We start from the raw sequence: 17,847 nt of genomic DNA, 5'->3' as shown, positions 1-17,847 counted from the left end.
AAGAAAAGAATATGCACTGCACAGCAAGGTTAGTCGATTTGCTGGATTCATACTCTAATGATCTTCAGTGTTTCTCTGAAAAAAAGGCCACAGAAGATTTTCTCATGGATGAGATTAGGGAGCTACAGGAAGCTAAATTGATTGGTTTGCCTAACTTCATGCCTAGAACTGCTTTTCTATCAATACATCAGACCACACACCTCACACCTCACTCTCACTCTACACCCACAATGGCTCAGGCGCCTCGCTAGTTGGATAAGTTGCCTATAAATCTGACTTGTGTTTTCAGATTCTTCATTTTGCATCTCACTCTTCATTCATCTTGCTTCAATCTCTTTTCAGTATCTTTGAAGCCAAAACTTTTCGAGGGTATGCGCTTTGATTTCACCAAGATGCTCAACCAGAAGTTCTCCCTCAATCACAGGTACCTCTTTATATCTTTTAGCTGACTTCAAATTAAATTATGCAAAAATATTTATCTAATTTGTTTATTTGGTTCTTGGTTGGAATCTGATTGCGACCAGCATTTCGATGGGGCCTACTGAGATCCCTTCTCAGTCAACGGAGACCATTAAGATCCCTACCGCTAACTATAAGTTTGGTGCAACCTTCATTGATCATCCCAAGGTGCTTCCCCCCTCTAATTTTGCTTAGTCTCGTTTCGTTGTTGTAAGTTCCAACACTCATTGACGATGATATTATTGTGCTTGGTTTAGTTGATGCTGTTGGGGAGAATATTGACTGATGGAAGGCTCAGTGCAAGAGTCAAGTGCGACGTCTCTGAAAATCTCACTCTTAAAGCCAATGCTCAGGTATTTGTGCTCCTTTTCTATTATAAGGGAAATGCCACAATTTTTCTGTTGTTTATGAGCCTTTGATATTCTGCTACACCTTATATTTACAAGAATTTAGTGCTATTTTGTTTTGTTGAGTACAGATTCAACTTTAACTTGATAACGTGCAAGAGTTGTTGAATGAGCATTATGTTCATTTTTATTCATCCAATATTTGATCTATGACAACCCCCTTCCCATTCTCATGTTTCTTATTACTAATTCTCCTTTTGGCTAACCATAACCTACTATTTCTTGTTGCTTCTCCAGCTTATGAATGAGCCACACATGTCTCAAGGGATGGTCAACTTTGATTACAAGGTCAATTGCTTTAACCTTCCTAGATCATTTTTCTCCGTTTTTGACATATATTGTATTAGTGTGACTTAATGGGAGTTTTATATACTAACCACAAGAACTGCCCTCTCAAGATTTTCATGGGAAACAAAATCCAAACTTCACACTTCACTTAACACTCCCATCACCTCAAATCTTCCTGTTAATCTGCAGCTTTTTGAATTTGGTATGCTTCTTCCACTTTAGCTACATGTTTTCCAGCAATCTTCACATGCTATTGATAATAATTTCATTTACTTATACTGCACAATGTTCTACAAGATATTGATTTATTTCTTTTGAGAACATTATATTATTGCTAAGCCCCGCTCTTGGTCATATTTTGTTATTAATTTATCTTTCACAAAATCCTAGAATTAGAAAACATTGAAATATGAAAACAAACTCTTGACTTTGTTTTCATTAACCTGAACGAGGAATTGCATGAATATAAACATGACCGGCACTCATTTAATTGATTATTGATTTTTTTTTTGTAATATAGTTTCTGCATTATTGAAGCTATGTTAACTTCTTTTACAAATTATGTTTATATTAAAACTATTAAAATGTAAATTTCCTTTAATGGGTTCATTTCTGGATTTTTAGATCTTCTAGTTATTGAATTACCTCCATCTTTACTCTCATTACAATGGCTTCTATAGGCCATTTCGCTGCATGCCAAAATTTTCATAATAGGTGCTACACCAGCTGTCTAGCTAAAACATTCATTCCTAGATTAGGTCATGTATATCCACTTATGCAACTAAGATTCTTGACAGTGTTGAGCCTATTTTATGGTTGGCTTTTCACCTCTCAACTTCAAAATTTATTTAAAAACGGATTATTCAAAGAAAATTTATGAAATACTGAATTTCAATAATCTATTCGAACTTGGACGGATGTTTCATTGGAAGGAAATTGGTTGGTGTTCCAATAGATACATTGATTTTATGCTTTTGATTGATGAATAATGGGTTATCATTGTGTAGAGCCCGGAGAGTATGTTGTTCGTGAGGGAGAACCTGTAGATGGGCTTTACTTCATATTTGAAGGAGAAGTATGCTTCTTTTACATGCTGCATTATAGAATTGAAAAATGCTAGGATGTTCAAAATTTAGAGAAATAATGCCAATATACAACATTCATTTGATTGCTTTTAGTGATTTAAGGGTAAAAGCTACTGATGGATAAAGGGGTAGTGAATAATTTTTTTAATTACAAGTAATTTTGGATTTGACAGTTTTGTGCTTGAAAGTCGGCTTCTTGTCTTGCAGGCTGAAGTTATTGGATCGGATAGAACTAATGATGAAAATCATCCAGAATTTCTATTAAAAAGATATGACTATTTCAGTTATGGTAATCAACTTCATTCTTATAGTTTCATTATTTTATTCTCTTAATAAGCTTATTACAGATATTTCCTTAAATTGATGCATAACTATATTTTAAGAACACTAATATGATCTACAACTTGCAAGTCTAGCAAATGTTGTTCATCAAGCTGATGTCATAGCTCTGACTAAGGTGCTTGATATGAAAAGGATGTGCATTAAGATATAGAACATATGCAAAATGTTGAGAAAATGAAGCTTGATGATGGAACAAGTGGAGGGAAGAAGATTGGTTACTTCATTGGGAACAAATAAATTTGGTTTACCTGCAGCTATTCTCAAGTGAGCATTAATGAAATTCTTTCTGATATTATCATATTTTAACAAGAAGTTCAAACTCATAACCTAACATGTAAACTTTTGTGCTGATTTCCAATTTTGTAAAACTACTCTTATGAATGACAGAGCAAAAGTAACAAATTCTGTTTCATGGTAGGTGGCAGAACTTATGGAAGTAATGGCCAAGAACCCTGATCTTGCATATTGTAAAATAGTGGAGGTAGTAGCAGAGACAACTGCGCCACTAACTCCCACGGAGGAGCTTCTTGCAAAGATATCATCTCAAAGACCTTACATTTCTTCACCAAAGGTATGTCCTTTCTTACATTACAAGTTATGACAAAGAAAAAAATTTACCTCACTGCTATAACTATACTAAGCTATAATTTATGATTCATTGTTTATTGTGATTATGCAGAAATCGGATGCTGTAGCCGTCAGTGATCCGGCTCCCTCGGAACCTGCCATTGCCACAGCCATTGAGAAGGAAACTGCACAACCAAAACTGGTTACGAAACATTCACTTTCGCCTTATACTGTATAAGCCTAACTTGGATATTTGTGTGTTTGACGGTCTTGCTCATAATATCTAGTAAGTAATGATGAATGGCTGGCTTACATCAGAAGGTAGTTGAATATATTCTTTCTTATTCATTTATTATTTTAAGATATATTTCACGGTGCTTCTTTGTTCTTTCTACGTTTATTTTTTTTGTCTGTCTCTCTCGCTCTTCTCTCTTTCTCTCTATATATATTATATGAAAGTAATGTTCTTGTTCTCTCCTTATTCTTTTGTTAAATTCCTCTGAAGTGAGTTGCCCCATTTCTATTAGTGCATTGTATAGCTTATTGGCTGATTGAAAATAGCTTAATTGTTCTTAGTTGGGATCTATGAAAATTATTACTCCTTGCATTGTATATTAGAATTGTTCCTAGACCTAGTCCTATAAATTAATTTTGCAACTTCTAAAAATTTTTGTTGGAAGTAAATGAATTAAAATATATAGAAGGCCAGATTTTTGTATTTTCAACTTTTGAATTGAGAAATAATTTACTAGTTTCATTTCATGGCAAATTAGTTCATTCATATGGTCCCTTTAAGCTGCTAAAAGCACCCCACAACTGGTGGCAAAAAGCATGAGCACCTGAAACTGCTTCTGTGCAGATTGAATGGAGTGTCAGGGTGGCTCGTTAAGGAATGTTGATTCTGCTCGTGTTTCAAATTCCCAGCACCTTTTACTGCTGTGTACTTTTACTGACATACAGTACTTTGAAATATCGGGCAAGAAGTGTAGCCCTTTTTCAATTGCAATAAGAGATATAAAACAACACGACATTACTCAAAGCATGTGCCGGATACTAGTTGATTGGCTTGTAGAGATTTGCATAATGTAATTTTTCTCATATAATACAATGTTATGAAGTATAGCTGATAAATTTAGTACAACTGGACAATACACTGAGGATTATAGTTGATGTATCAATACACTTCGTTTATGTTTTGATAATATGATGAATTTGTTTATTTTTTGAAATATTATAAATATTCGAATACAAATTAGATAAAAATTTGTATTAAATTTATATTTATTTTGTATGAAAACAAGTTTATTTTGTAATTGGAAAAATAAAAAAAATCTATTTTACCTTACCGATAGATTTACAGACGGATTTTCTGTCTATAATCAGAGTGTGAGATGATTTTTCAATGTTCAAATTATAGATAGATAATATGTCAAAAAATCTGTCTGTGATTACCGATGGAAAATTCATTTGTAATTACAGAAGAAAAATCCATCGAAAAGTTCGTCGCCTAGGGGAAATGGATGGAGAATTTACAGAGGAAAAATCTGTCAGTAAATAATTTTCGACGAGGCTTTTACAGAGGGACAAAATCCGTCGATAACCAAAAAGCCGTCTGTAATAAAGACTAAATCTTTCTGTAAATCTGTCTGTATTAGTCCATTTTCTAGTAGTGTCTTGCGGTAGTTCCGTCTGCGTTCTCTTCCGGTAGTTCCGTTTGCGTTTCCTTCTGGGGTTCCCTTTGGGCAGTTTCATTTGCGCTTCGAGCAGTTCTATTTGCGTTTCCTTGTGGCAATTCCGTCTGCGCTTTTTTTCGACAGTTCCATCTGCATTTCATTCTAACAGTTCTGTCCGCACTTTCTTCGGGTAGTTCCGTCTGCACCTGTGCTATTATTTAATGCATTTTTTTATTTAGTTATTTCAAATAAGTTTCAAACTCAAGTGGTGTTAGAATATAATTTAGATCAATTATATCAATTAGCATTATTTAACATATCTGAATATTTTATTATAAGATATTACATCTTTATTATTTTAATTTTCTTAGCACCTCCATTTCTATATTGTATCATTCTACACAACTTAAATACACTCAAATATTTTCTCTACTACTCTATCTTACCCTTTCTAATAATAATAAATACAATTTAATTTAGTTAAAAGTTCGTTGTTTTATAGTCTTCTGTGTGTGTGTGTGTGTTAACTTTGTTTATTTAACGATGAAATATACTCATGTTAATTCTATCATATAATAGTTTATTTTTCTCCTATATATTTTGATTTGTATAATTACTATTGATCTTACTGTTTTTGTTTTTTTTGAATTATTTTTTTTATGACTTGATAATTTAAATAAAAAAGCAAAAAAAAAACGATGGTCAAAGGCAGAAGCTAGAAGACTAAAGCAACAATATCATTCCTCACCGTTATTATTATTAATATGAACTTTATTATTTCTTTTCTAACATTCTTTAATATGAGTTTCATTTCTTTTTTTATTATTATTAATGTTTTTATTATTTTTATCTCTAATTATAAATTTTCTTATAATAATTCTTTGATAGAATATTCTTTTTGGTCTAATAGATTTTTTTCTCTATTTCTTGTCAAAAATATTTTATATTAGGAGAAAAACAAAAGATACAAATTACATTTTAAAATTTAAAATTTAAATAAGATATGCAAAAGGTAACTATTGAATTGAGATCTATAATTTATTTAGTAGATTTAAACTCTTTGTATTATAGTTATTGAAAATTTTAAATACTATTATAAAATTTTAGATATTTTTTATCTCATTATTCTTAAATTATACATTATACCATGTATTTAAAGAGTTTCATCTTTTTTTGAAATAAGTGTGACATTATATACTTTTTTGGATATAAATGGATAATAAAGTTGAAGTGAGTAACAAAATTGATTATTTTATAATTTTTTCTAGATTTTCTTAATTAATTATGATTGTAATAATTCATCACAAATTTGTATTTTGTAGAAAAAATTATCAATCATAAAATATAGAAGACTTAACCAAAAAATTTAAAAAACTGTTAATCAATTACAAATAAAAAATTATGAATTTTGCTTTAATTATGTTGTAAAATACAAATTAGAACTATTTAAAATTAGATTTTTACCATTAATATTAACTTAAATTATAATAAGGTAAAATATGAAAATTATATATAATAATTTTATTATTTATACTACCAAAATTATTCTTTATTATATCTCATTTATTTTTATTCATTTTTGATCTTTAATTATCTATTTTAAATAAAAATTTGAATTATGATTTTTTTAATTAGTAATATAATTATTGTGACATTTGCTTTACTCAATAATATTTTTTAATTTATTTAATCTGATTAATAATCTATTTCTTAATTTATGCTAATTTAACTAATTAAAAGTTAATAAATTTCAATTATTTTAATTCTTACAACTTTTTATTTTAATAATGCATTTCACTTAATGCATTAATACAATTTTAATATTTAATTGTGTGTGGGTAGATGCGCGTGCACGCGCATGTGTGGGTGCCCGCGCGTGCGCGAGTGGATGTGCATGTGTGCATGTGTGTAAAAAATCTACTTTTTTTATACGATTATATTAGACATATTTATATTTAATTATTTGAATATTAAATTAGAATTAATTATATTAAAAGATTATATTAAGATTATGGTAGACTAATTATATTGTTATTAATTAATTATATTAAACTATTAAGATTATGATGGATTATTATTATTTTATTATATTTTATTTTTTATATTAATTCAGATATTTAATTTTTTTATTATTATTTTTTATTTTCTTATTCTATGTATTTATTCTCATAAATCTTTCTTAATTAAATAAGGTACTATATATTTTTTTATTGCTCTTTTATATACACATAAAATTTATTAAATTATTTCTCTTTCGTCGAATAATTTTATTTTTCTTCTATTTATATTTTTTTCTTTCAATATTTTATTGGTTTTTATTTTTCTTAATTTTATTTTAATTTATGTATTTGTTTGTATTACACCTAATATTTTTTATTTATGTATAATATACATTCTTATATATGTCATAGAAATATGATTTAATTCCACTAACTTAACTAATTTTTTTGAAAAATCTAAAGCTAAAGCACAAAAATATATTTAGAGATATTTTACTTTTTGAACTGAAAAATGTAATTTTTTGACATATTTGTTAAAATTCTAAGTTAAATATGAATATTAATTTTTGAAATAGAATAAATATATTTTAAATTTTTTGCATCTAAAAATAATATTCTATCAATGTTAAAATTATTTAGATGGATAAGTAATAGTGAATATAAAATTATTTAGGATGGATAGAACTAAAAATATTGAAAATATGAATTTAAAAATATTATATTCAGTTCTCAATAGTTAACCTCTCATTGAACCATTGTATGTTCAAAAGATTTTTAAAGAAATAAAATAATTTTAGGTATATAATATTTTATAAAAATTTAATTAATTCAAGATATTTATTACCGTTGATTAAAAAAAGTAAATTTAAATGACAATTTAATATTTTTATACTCTTAAAATATTATTTATTTATTGTGCTAGCATTCTTTATCATTCAGTGATCACATTAATATAATTTAATTCAATAAAATTATTTATCATCATTTGATTGAATAAAAATTCTATTTTATCAGAAAATTTTAGAATTTTTCAACTACAAGATCATCCATGTTAAATCATTAAGAAATATAACTGAGAGCGCGAACGCGTCCCTTCATTCAAGAGCATGATTGAGATAAGAGAACTTGACACTTGTGGTTCTTTGGCAATCTTCGTCAACCAAAACCTTTTGTATCCCTAATAGGGCTGAATCACAACTCTACTGTGGAAAAAGAGTTACGGAGGCGAGTTTGATGTGTCGGATACCAAAATCTTGAAGTCATTATTTATATTTGAGTGTGACACTTATTAAACCCTAAAACTCAAATAAAATAGTATCTATGATTTTAATCTCATTTATCCAAATCAAAAATAATAATGACTTATTTAACTCATCATTTATGGCAATAAATGAGGTCATCGTTTTATAAGTCATTTAATGTGAAATTACTCAGTTTGAGATTATAATTAATATATGTACTGCTCATAAATATATTAAGAAATAATAATTTTCTAACAATCTTTCACTTGAGCTATACATACATATTTTCCTGAGATAATCACATCTTATAAATTTTATACGCATATCTGAATGTTATTTATCTGATTACTTTCATAATGTGGTCTGTCTCATATATTAGTTATGAAATTACTACAACTTTTATCACATTAGTGTCGCAATGAAACCATAATGATCGCCATACTAAAATACTCAACCACATATATCAAATTTGGATGAGAAAATTCAGAAATTACATGAAAAAATGATCTCATGCATGCCTATTTTTAACTGGTCTAAGTTGAATAAAAATTCTATTTTATTCGGTGACAGACTCAAATGAAACTGCAACGGCAACGCCCCGGTTCATACCGACGGCGACTAAGTGATGAGTCTAAGGAAGAAGAAGAGAAGAAATTAATAGACTCACACACACACAGAGAGAGAGAGAGAGAGAGAGAGAGAGAAGAATTTACCTAGAGAAAAGATACTCGACAGGAGAAAGGTGGTGACGGGCTCAACAGCGACAGTAACAGGATAAGTAACGATGGTGACATGAGCTGTGAAGGAAGATGGGAGCTGTGAAATGGTAGGCGGCGATGGGCCCAGCAACGACGATGATGGGAGCTATGAGGTTTTTTGTGAATAAGTCGAGAAGAAGAAGACTTTGGGTAAGGATGATTGGGTTTCTCTTGCATGACTATAAAGTATGGACTGAAGCTGTGAATCATTGAATCTGTGATGTGAGGTAAATCCTAATTCTTAAAAGGTGTTTCTATGTATACATCCGGGTCGAGTACACCCTAAACTCGACCATGCCTTGTCATGAGCAAAATCTGCCCTGACTCAAGTCAAGTTATTACCCTTTCCCAACCGGGTATGGACGGGTCGGGTACCTACATATTCGGGTACTCCTGCCAAGTCTAATCATATATTGATGTTCCATTTATTAAGGGTTTACCGCTAGCCGATGAATTGCTATACACACAAGGTGAGATTCTAGCTTCTAATAGTTGCTTAAGCGGACGAGTGAGATGATCACTCAATAAACTCAAATTAATTAAGACAAATACTAATTATTTTTAATATTAAAAATTTTAAGAATTTAATTTTAATTATAACTTTATAAAATATTTATAATAATAATTACTACATATTTTTATTTAATTTTTTAATAAAACTTTTTATATAATTTTATGTATTATTTCATACAGAGTATATGAACATACACTAATTTTTTTTTAAAACGAATTTAATTAAAGGGCTTAGAAGATTGATGTATGTTGTTTCATTCTTAAGGTCTAGTTTGGATAAACAATTTAATTAAACTTTTTTTAAAAAAATAGTTTAAACAATAAATATTTATATTAAAAGTAACTTATAAATAAGTTATTTTATATTTGATTTTTTAGTTTAAAAATACTTATTTTAAAAGAAATATAACAAAAAAATTTTTGTTATGAGAGAATTTTTTATTTTTAATTTTTTTATAAACACTTAAATAAATTTTTAAAAAACTACAAATTAATTTTAAAAATTGTACTAAACATTTATACTAACCATGCTAAATCCAGGTTAAGTAATAAGCTTAGGGATTAAGTTGTACTTTAATTTATTACATGTTGAGACTTGAGAGGCATAAATATAACTTATTATCAGCAGCGTCTTGTAAAGCACTGTGACATACACTTATTTTTAGCATTATTTTTATCTTTTTTATTTTTATGGTTCAGAAATTCTGGACACACCAAAACGTAGAGCAACAAAGAAACAAAATAAAACAAAACAAAATACCAAAAATAAAAGGAACAAACTCATATTACGTACGTTGTACCCCTTGATCGCACCTAAATATTTATTATTTATCGTACATCTATTATTGCTATCGGTAATCATCTCGATTCAGTTGTCTATTTGATTGGCTCTACACCCTAATGTAATTGTGTGTTTTACGCATTGTATCAACTATCTAGTACACTGGACTTAATGTCATACGAATTCAAACGAAGAAATTAAACAAACTCATTGAAAATGGGGAGATTTATTTAATTATTGGCAACGGGTAACCCGTCTCTCAGCATAACTTTAATTTATTAGTTTTTGTTTAATAATAATAATAATTTTGGAGTGCGTTTGCAATATTTAACTTTGCCAACAATTGGGGTGCTATGGTTCCCATGGTAATAGATTCCTGGTCATAGAATGCAAACAATATTAATAATTTAAGCGTCAACTTTTCTAAGACTCTTCAAAGAAAATTTATTGTAAAAATAAAATTATAAAATATTTTTGTATACTTTATTAAGGGTGGTAAAGGTTAGTTAATTAGAGCTAGTTCAGTAGTGGTTAGTTTTCTGGTTAGTTTTTAAGTTTGTTAGGTTTGTTGGTGGATATTTTTCTTGTATAATTTTTTATAGTTGTTGATATATGTGTGGGAGAATAATTTGGGCATTCTAAGATAAAAGGACAAAATGAAGATTTTACATTTTTTAGAAAGTCTATTATTAGAGCACGTTCAAAAAAGATAAAAAGAATTTTGGAAATTTGGCAACATTCATACATGAGGAGATACATCAATTGCTAATCAAGGAAAAAAAATAAGACCCATTAGGTTAAGTTATGACAGCAAAAAGTTCATTAATACTTTTTTTGGGGAAGCGTTACACATTTATGTAATCAAGTTGGCTCAATCTCAAATAGAGTCACGCGCATTAATGAGAGTGAAAATACGTATCCGTTCATTATAAAAAACGTTACTTCTTCTTCTTCTTTTTCTTCTTCTTCTTCTCTACTCGCGTTCTTCGTTATGGATCTGAATTGATTTCAACGTAATTAGCTTTGTGGTTCATCTTCTTCTTCGTTTTCTTCTTCGATATGGACTTTTGAATTGAAACAATGAATGAATCAACTTCAAAATCAATTGAATGAATGCGATTTAGATTATTCTTCCGAAATGCATCACAATAATCTTAAACATTGAACAAAGTAAAAAGAGGCCACCGAACCGAACAACATTCATTTGGTGAACCGAAATCACAAAGGCTACCGAACTGAACAATGTACATGTGGTGAATAAATGGTGATCAACTTTCAATCAACATAATAATCTCATTCAACTGATTTGAAGTTGAATCATTCATTGTTTCCATTCAGAAGTGTAGATCAAAGAAGAAAATGAAGAAGAAGAAGAACGACGGAGCTTATTTCGTTGAATTCAATGCAGATTAATAATGAAGAATGCGAGCAGAGAAGAAAAATACGAATAGAGAAAAATGACAAATTTTATTAGGTTCAAGAAGAAGAAGAAGAAGAAGAAGAAGAAGAAGAAGAAATACTATTCTTGTTGATTGAAAGTTGATCACCATTTATTCACCACATGTACATTGTTCGGTTCGGTGGCCTTTGTGATTTCGGTTCACCAAATGAATGTTGTTTGGTTCGGTGGCCTCCTTTTATTTTGTTCAATGTTTAAGATTATTATGATAGCATGCAGAAATCATTCCCTAGCTGTCTCAACGTAATAATCTCATTCAACTGATTTGAAGTTAAATCATTCATTGTTTCCATTCAGAAGTGTAGATCGAAGAAGAAAATGAAGAAGAAGAATGACAGAGCTTATCACATTGAATTCAATGCAGATCAATAATAAAGAATACTAGCAGAGAAGAAAAACGCAAACAGAGGAAAACGACAAATTTTATTAGGTTGAAGAAGAAGAAGAAGAAGAAGAAGAAGAAGAAGAAGAAGAAGAAGAAGAATGAAAATGCGATACGTTATATAAGGCACGTGTATAACAAACGACTGTGGGGTGGGGGAACGCGTGTGTGGAGGAAGTTACTTGGATAATATCCATGTATTTTTTACATGGATGTAGAGCTTTTCCCATACTTTTTAAGTTAAGTGGGAATCACAAAATTATTTATTTTCGAATTTATTAGATCTATATTTAGTTTATTTTGTTGTTAGAGTGTGTTTAGAAGATTGGATTTAGTTTTGATTTATTTAGTAGTATTTTTGGTGATTTTAAATTTAAATTAATATGATCTAATCCAATAAAATCAAATCTTATCTAAATTAAATTATCCTATCTTTTAGGAGATTTAAATTAAGTTATCTTATCTAATCCAATAAACTATCTTATCATATTGGCCTACTTTAGGCTGTTAGAGGCCTATTTAAATCCTCTTTATGGCTCATTATTTTATGAATAAATTGCTTTATGCACGCTTTTTTATGTATGATCAAGGTGAGTGATTTGTTTTGCTTGTTATATGAAAAAATTTGAATGATCTAGTCTAAGGTAATTCTTAGTGTTAGTTCTTTCAATTTTTATCCCTTTAATCTAGGTTGTCAAGAACATGTTCTTTAAAGGTCTAGCAGAAAAAATCTCCTCTAGTAACCTAGGTTACTAAGAAAGGTTTTTTAGAAATCTAATAGAAAAACCTTTATCTATCTCTTTGTATTTCCATTGTGTCTTTTCTTATTCCTTTTAATTTCATCTGTAGCTTCTTATCATTTGGTATCAGTTATAGATCATAGGTAAATTCTTATTTATCTACACGTTCTCGGATTCTTATTTCGTTTCTTTATTTTTTTCTTCTGTTTTTACAAATTTATTTTATAATCGCATTAAATAAAACACTCAAAAATTCCAAAAGAAAAAACACCAACAAAAAAAAAGAAAAATTTAAAAAACAAAATAAAAAATTTATATAAAAAAGAAGAAGAGGTGTTCTTGAATCATAAGATTCTTGTTTTTAACTTTCCAAAATTCATATTCTAGATCTGTTCAATATTATTTTGAAACTTGGGATTCAAAATTTTCAATTTTTATAGAGTATAAATTTTAGCATTGTATCACTTTACTTTGAGTTTCAAATGGGATTAAAAAAAATTTAGTTCCTGGCACTTTCATGTCTCATTGTTTTTTTTTCTTTATTACATGCTCTGGCTATCTTTTTGTCAAATTAAAAAGTGTATATTATTTAGATTGATTTAGTTTAGTCTCTCTATTTTTTTTATTTTTGAAGTGCAATTTGTTAAAGCAATCTAAGAGTGAAAAAAGATAAGAGTGGTGAGTTCTTAAGAGGATGAAATTCACAAATTAAGTGCAAACACGAGTGATCTCATTCGAGTGATACACATGAGAAGAGTGTTCTGAAGACTTTTTTAATTTTTGAAAAATTTAATCATGAATAGGTTAGGTTTTATTTTATAAAATTGATTTTTTTATTATAAAAATTATTCTTATTGAAGGTATTTAAATTAATTTTTATGATAATGAGTTTATATTTATTAAGAATCTTATTCTATTTAATTAGATATTTTACTTAATTGAAATTAATAATTGAGTATTTTCTTATTTAAAATTTAAAGTTTTAGTAGTTAAAAAATAATGATAATTTTATACTTAATTTGAATATTGAAATTTTGAATTTAATTATATGAATAAAAGAAAATTAATTATATTAGTTCTAATATTAAATTAGAGTACTCATTTGAAAACTAATTAGAAAGTTGATAAACAAATAATATTGTTAAAATAATTTTATTGGGTTAAATTTAATTTTAAAGTACTACACCACCCTTATCCCTATTACCAAACCCTAAAATCCATAATCTTCGCAATAACCCTAACCCTAATTTCAAACACACTTATCTCATGCCTCTTTCACTCAGCCGCCACTCATGTTCACAACCCTGGTGCAGAGAACAAAGAAAAGAAGAAAAGGGAAAAGAGGAAGAAAAGGGCACCGATGGAGGGAAACTGTCGCTGCCGTCACCACCACATCGCTGCTGAGCACAAAAACCAAAGATTGAGAGAGAGCAAAATGCGCGTGAGAGAGAGAAAGACAGAGAGAATGAAGGTGCAAGAAACAAGAGTGTGATAAAGGATGGCTCGTCGTCGTCATTGTCACAGATCGTTGCTGTCGTGGTTGTGGTTGCGGCTACAGACTGCGACTTCGAAGAAAGAGCAGGTCACAGAAAGAGAGAGGAACACAAAGGAGGAGAAACAGTTTGTTGCTATTGAAGCTTCAATCGCCGCTACCACCATTGGGTCCACCATAGAGAGGAGCACGAATGCGAGAGAGAATAGGGAGCTCTTTGTCATCTGGAACAGTGCTAACATCACCAAAAGCCACCACCAAAACCTCGGCCAAGTCGCCCTAGTTCTGCCCTGTTCATGCTAGTTCTATTCCCACTGGTGAGGGTCACTGGAGCTGCTACTATTTCATTCTTCTGTTTTTCTCTAATTATAGTAAGTATCCTTGTTCTGAAGTCCTTGTTGTTAGTGTTCAGCTATTAGTTTATTAAGGATTTTGAGGTGTTGATGTCGTAAGGTTGAGTTAACTGCTAGTACTGCGGGGTTATTAGAAATGCTAGTTCTATCACTATATTTTTGTCTAGAAACCATGAGGTTGCTTCCACTACTGTGAATTAAAAATAAAAGGAGGTTCGTCGCGTTTAATTTCTGAGTTTCGACTAATTGAGGTAGGGGTTATTTGTTTTACGAATTTGGAATATTTCAAAAGTTTAGAAAATATGTGCACTGGAGTTTATGAGCGTTGACCAGGTGCATTTATTTCTATTAAATTTATGGCATTTCCTTCTCCTGTGGAGGACCGTGTGGTTTGGTTCTCACTTTCTACATCCAATATTTTTTAGGAAAACAGACGAATAAGGCAAGCATTGGACGTACTTTATTTGTTTTATTATGATAGATGTTCCCTCGCCTTTGTTGTTGTTATTTCTCATTTTATAAAGAGGTATAGGAATTGTAATTATATATGTTTATATATTATTTGTATGAACTATTGTAAGTAAAAGTGTAGTCATGAATTGTGATGTCTTTATGTATATATTTATGCATGTTTGTACAAAAACAAATTAGACATACTGGTTTATTGGAAAAGAAAAGTCAACAAGAATTTCAAGTAAAGGCTCCTACTTATTATAGTTATATATAATTGAGTGGTCGTAATATCCTCGCTATCGGAGTAGCGCATCTGGAAGCGTGACATTCTGATAGCGAGGGTGTTACATTATGCTATTAGAGCAGTCTTTTCTACAGAGCTTGAGAAATGGACTAACTATGCTTCGTTGCATACTTTGAGCATCTGTCATGTTGTAGGTCTTGTCCGGATGACAAGAGTTAGAGCTTTATGCACATCACTGATTATTGATTAACTCTGTTAGTCTACCAACACATTTCATGGTATTATGTAAACTCCGTAAAATTAGTAAATAATTAGTCAATAAATCAAATTTTAAATAAAAAATAAAAAATGTAAATCTATTATAGAAATAGGATAGAGCTCTTCAAAATGAGAATTTTGATACCAATTTCAAAGAATTTGGCCCAAGATTGAGCCGAACAGGCCGAACTAGTTGAATCGGACCCGACCCGGGCCCGTAGGCCCAACCGTTTCATTAAATAAAATGAGCTTCAGCTCATCACTTCCTTCCATTCTTCATTTCCTTCTAGCAGCCATGGAGAGAGGAAGGTAATGACCAAAACCCTAACTCCCACTTCCATCCACCATAACTTCTTCATCCGAGCTCCGATCGCGGTACCGTTTGCGGCTACGCGTCCAGCGCGTCAAGCTCTACGATTCTATCCGATCAATTTTATTAGTAAGCTTCTCTCTCAATTCAGATTCTCTGCCCTTATTTACTTTCAAAATTATGTATCTGAGTGTTGAGATTTTGGTCCTCTTGTGTTATAGGACCCGATTAGCTTGAGAAAAACGCTCACTCTTGCTTATTTGGCACTTGGGTACGGTAAGAATCATTAACTCCTAGTTAATTCTTGGATTTAGTGAGTTGGAAATTAAATTGGGTATGTGCATATATGACCATTGTGTTAGGTGTTTAAGTATATGTGAGATGGAGTAAGAATTGAATATACTAGAGGCTTGATTGGAAACTTGAGGCGCTGAATTGTGGCAAGGAAGGCTTGAAAGCTTGCTTTGTGGAGGTGTCTCAGATTATACGCGAAAATCAGCCAAGATATGGTTTAGGTTTTGCGCATTTAATATGTAATGCTCTGTGAAAACTTAGGCTAGATGACCGTAGAATAGGAATGAACGTTTGAATATGTAAATGGCTTAGTGTTTTGTTGATACACCTCGAACAAGGTTAGGTTTTAATTTTGTTATGGATGTTGGTGTTGGAATTAATGAATATGGGTTATTGGAATTAATGAATATGATTTATTGGGATTCATGAATATGAGTTATTAGAATTAATGATGGTGAGTTGATCATATTTTTAATATGTGATAATGAATTTTGTGGCTGTTGCTTGTTGATTGGTTAATGATGATTTATGAATTACTATTAATGAATTGAGGATATAAGTTAATGAATTTTAAAAGTTGTAGCTTGTGGTTGGAATGGTGGATTTTGGAAAATGTATGAGTTTGATGGGTTGGTATGAACTTAAATGTGTTAGTAGTTGTGTTAATAAAAAAGGGCATGTTATGTTGCAAATGTGCAGGTTTTGTGGGTAATGATATGTGAATTTGGTGAAAATGGGGGTTTGGTATAATTTGGTCAAAATTGATTTTTGATGAACTTTGGTAGTCCATAACTTGCTCCTCAAATTTTTAATGAAAATAAGGTTTGTTTCAAATTAAAAAGGGTTTTATCAGCTTGAGTACGATATAAATTTTGTGAAAAACCGAATTCTATAGAGGAAGTTATGGACGCTGGAAAACCGGTGCTAAAAACTGAAATTCTGAAAGTTGCAACAGAATCAGGAATTCTGGTGTGTGCTAATGCACCACTATTTCGTGGTACATCTTGTGCTTAATTGAGTGGATTTTATCCACTAATCTCACATTTATTCATGTAAATTGCATGTTTTACATTTTCCTTCCTGATTTTCTGCTATGATTGAAAACATGTTTCTTTGATCTTAATTTAGCTAATTTTAATCCTCTCTCATTACCATTCGATGCCTTGATATGTGTGTTAAGTGTTTTCAAAGATTACAGGGCAGGAATGGCGTAGAGGATGGAAAGGAAGCATGCAAAAGTGGAAGGAATAAAAGAAGCTGAAGGAACTACAAAGTTGTCAGCCCTGACCTCTTCGCACTCAATCGATCATAACTTGAGCAACATGGGTCCAAAAGAGGCGGTTTTAGTTGCGTTGAAAAGCTAACATCTGGGGCTTCAAAATTATATATAATTTGCCATCGTGGCCATGCAGCTAGCCGACGTGCACACGCACTTGACGCGCACGCGCACATTGGCGAAAAGTCCAATGGCGTGCACGCGCATCTGGCGCGTACGCGCAACATGCGCGACGTACGGCAACTGCAGAAATCGCCGGGGGTGATTTCTGGGCTGTGTTTGACCCAGTGTTTGGTCCAGAAGACACATATTAGAGGCTGCAATGTGGGGGAATCATTCATTCAATCATATAACTTTCATTCACACAATTTTAGGTTTTAGATGTAGATTCTAGAGAGAGAGGCTCTCTCCTCTCTCTAAGTTTTAGGATTTAGGATTTAAGATTTCTTCTTTAAAATTCTTCTCAATTCCA

General features: G+C 30.6%; 1 protein-coding gene across 2 annotated transcripts; it reads left to right on the top strand.

The window, feature by feature from the left end:
- The first annotated feature begins 527 nt into the window (after positions 1 to 527).
- On the top strand, positions 528 to 1,423 carry LOC107466000 (mitochondrial import receptor subunit TOM40-1-like). Of its 2 annotated transcripts, XM_052253642.1 has the most exons (4): positions 528 to 627; positions 717 to 812; positions 1,104 to 1,154; positions 1,265 to 1,423. In XM_052253642.1, exons 1-4 carry the CDS (start codon positions 532 to 534, stop codon positions 1,304 to 1,306), a joined length of 285 nt encoding a protein of 94 aa, XP_052109602.1. In that variant the 5' UTR covers positions 528 to 531; the 3' UTR covers positions 1,307 to 1,423. The 2 variants fall into 2 exon arrangements, with proteins under 2 accessions (XP_052109602.1, XP_020985944.2); XM_021130285.2 differs by having other exon boundaries at positions 1,104 to 1,423.
- Positions 1,424 to 17,847: the final 16,424 nt, after the last annotated feature.

Source organism: Arachis duranensis, chromosome 9 (assembly GCF_000817695.3).
Source record: "Arachis duranensis cultivar V14167 chromosome 9, aradu.V14167.gnm2.J7QH, whole genome shotgun sequence".
Taxonomy (NCBI): Eukaryota; Viridiplantae; Streptophyta; class Magnoliopsida; order Fabales; family Fabaceae; genus Arachis; species Arachis duranensis.
The sequence above is the reverse complement of the archived record's forward strand: the minus strand, read 5'-3'. Positions and strand labels throughout refer to the sequence as shown.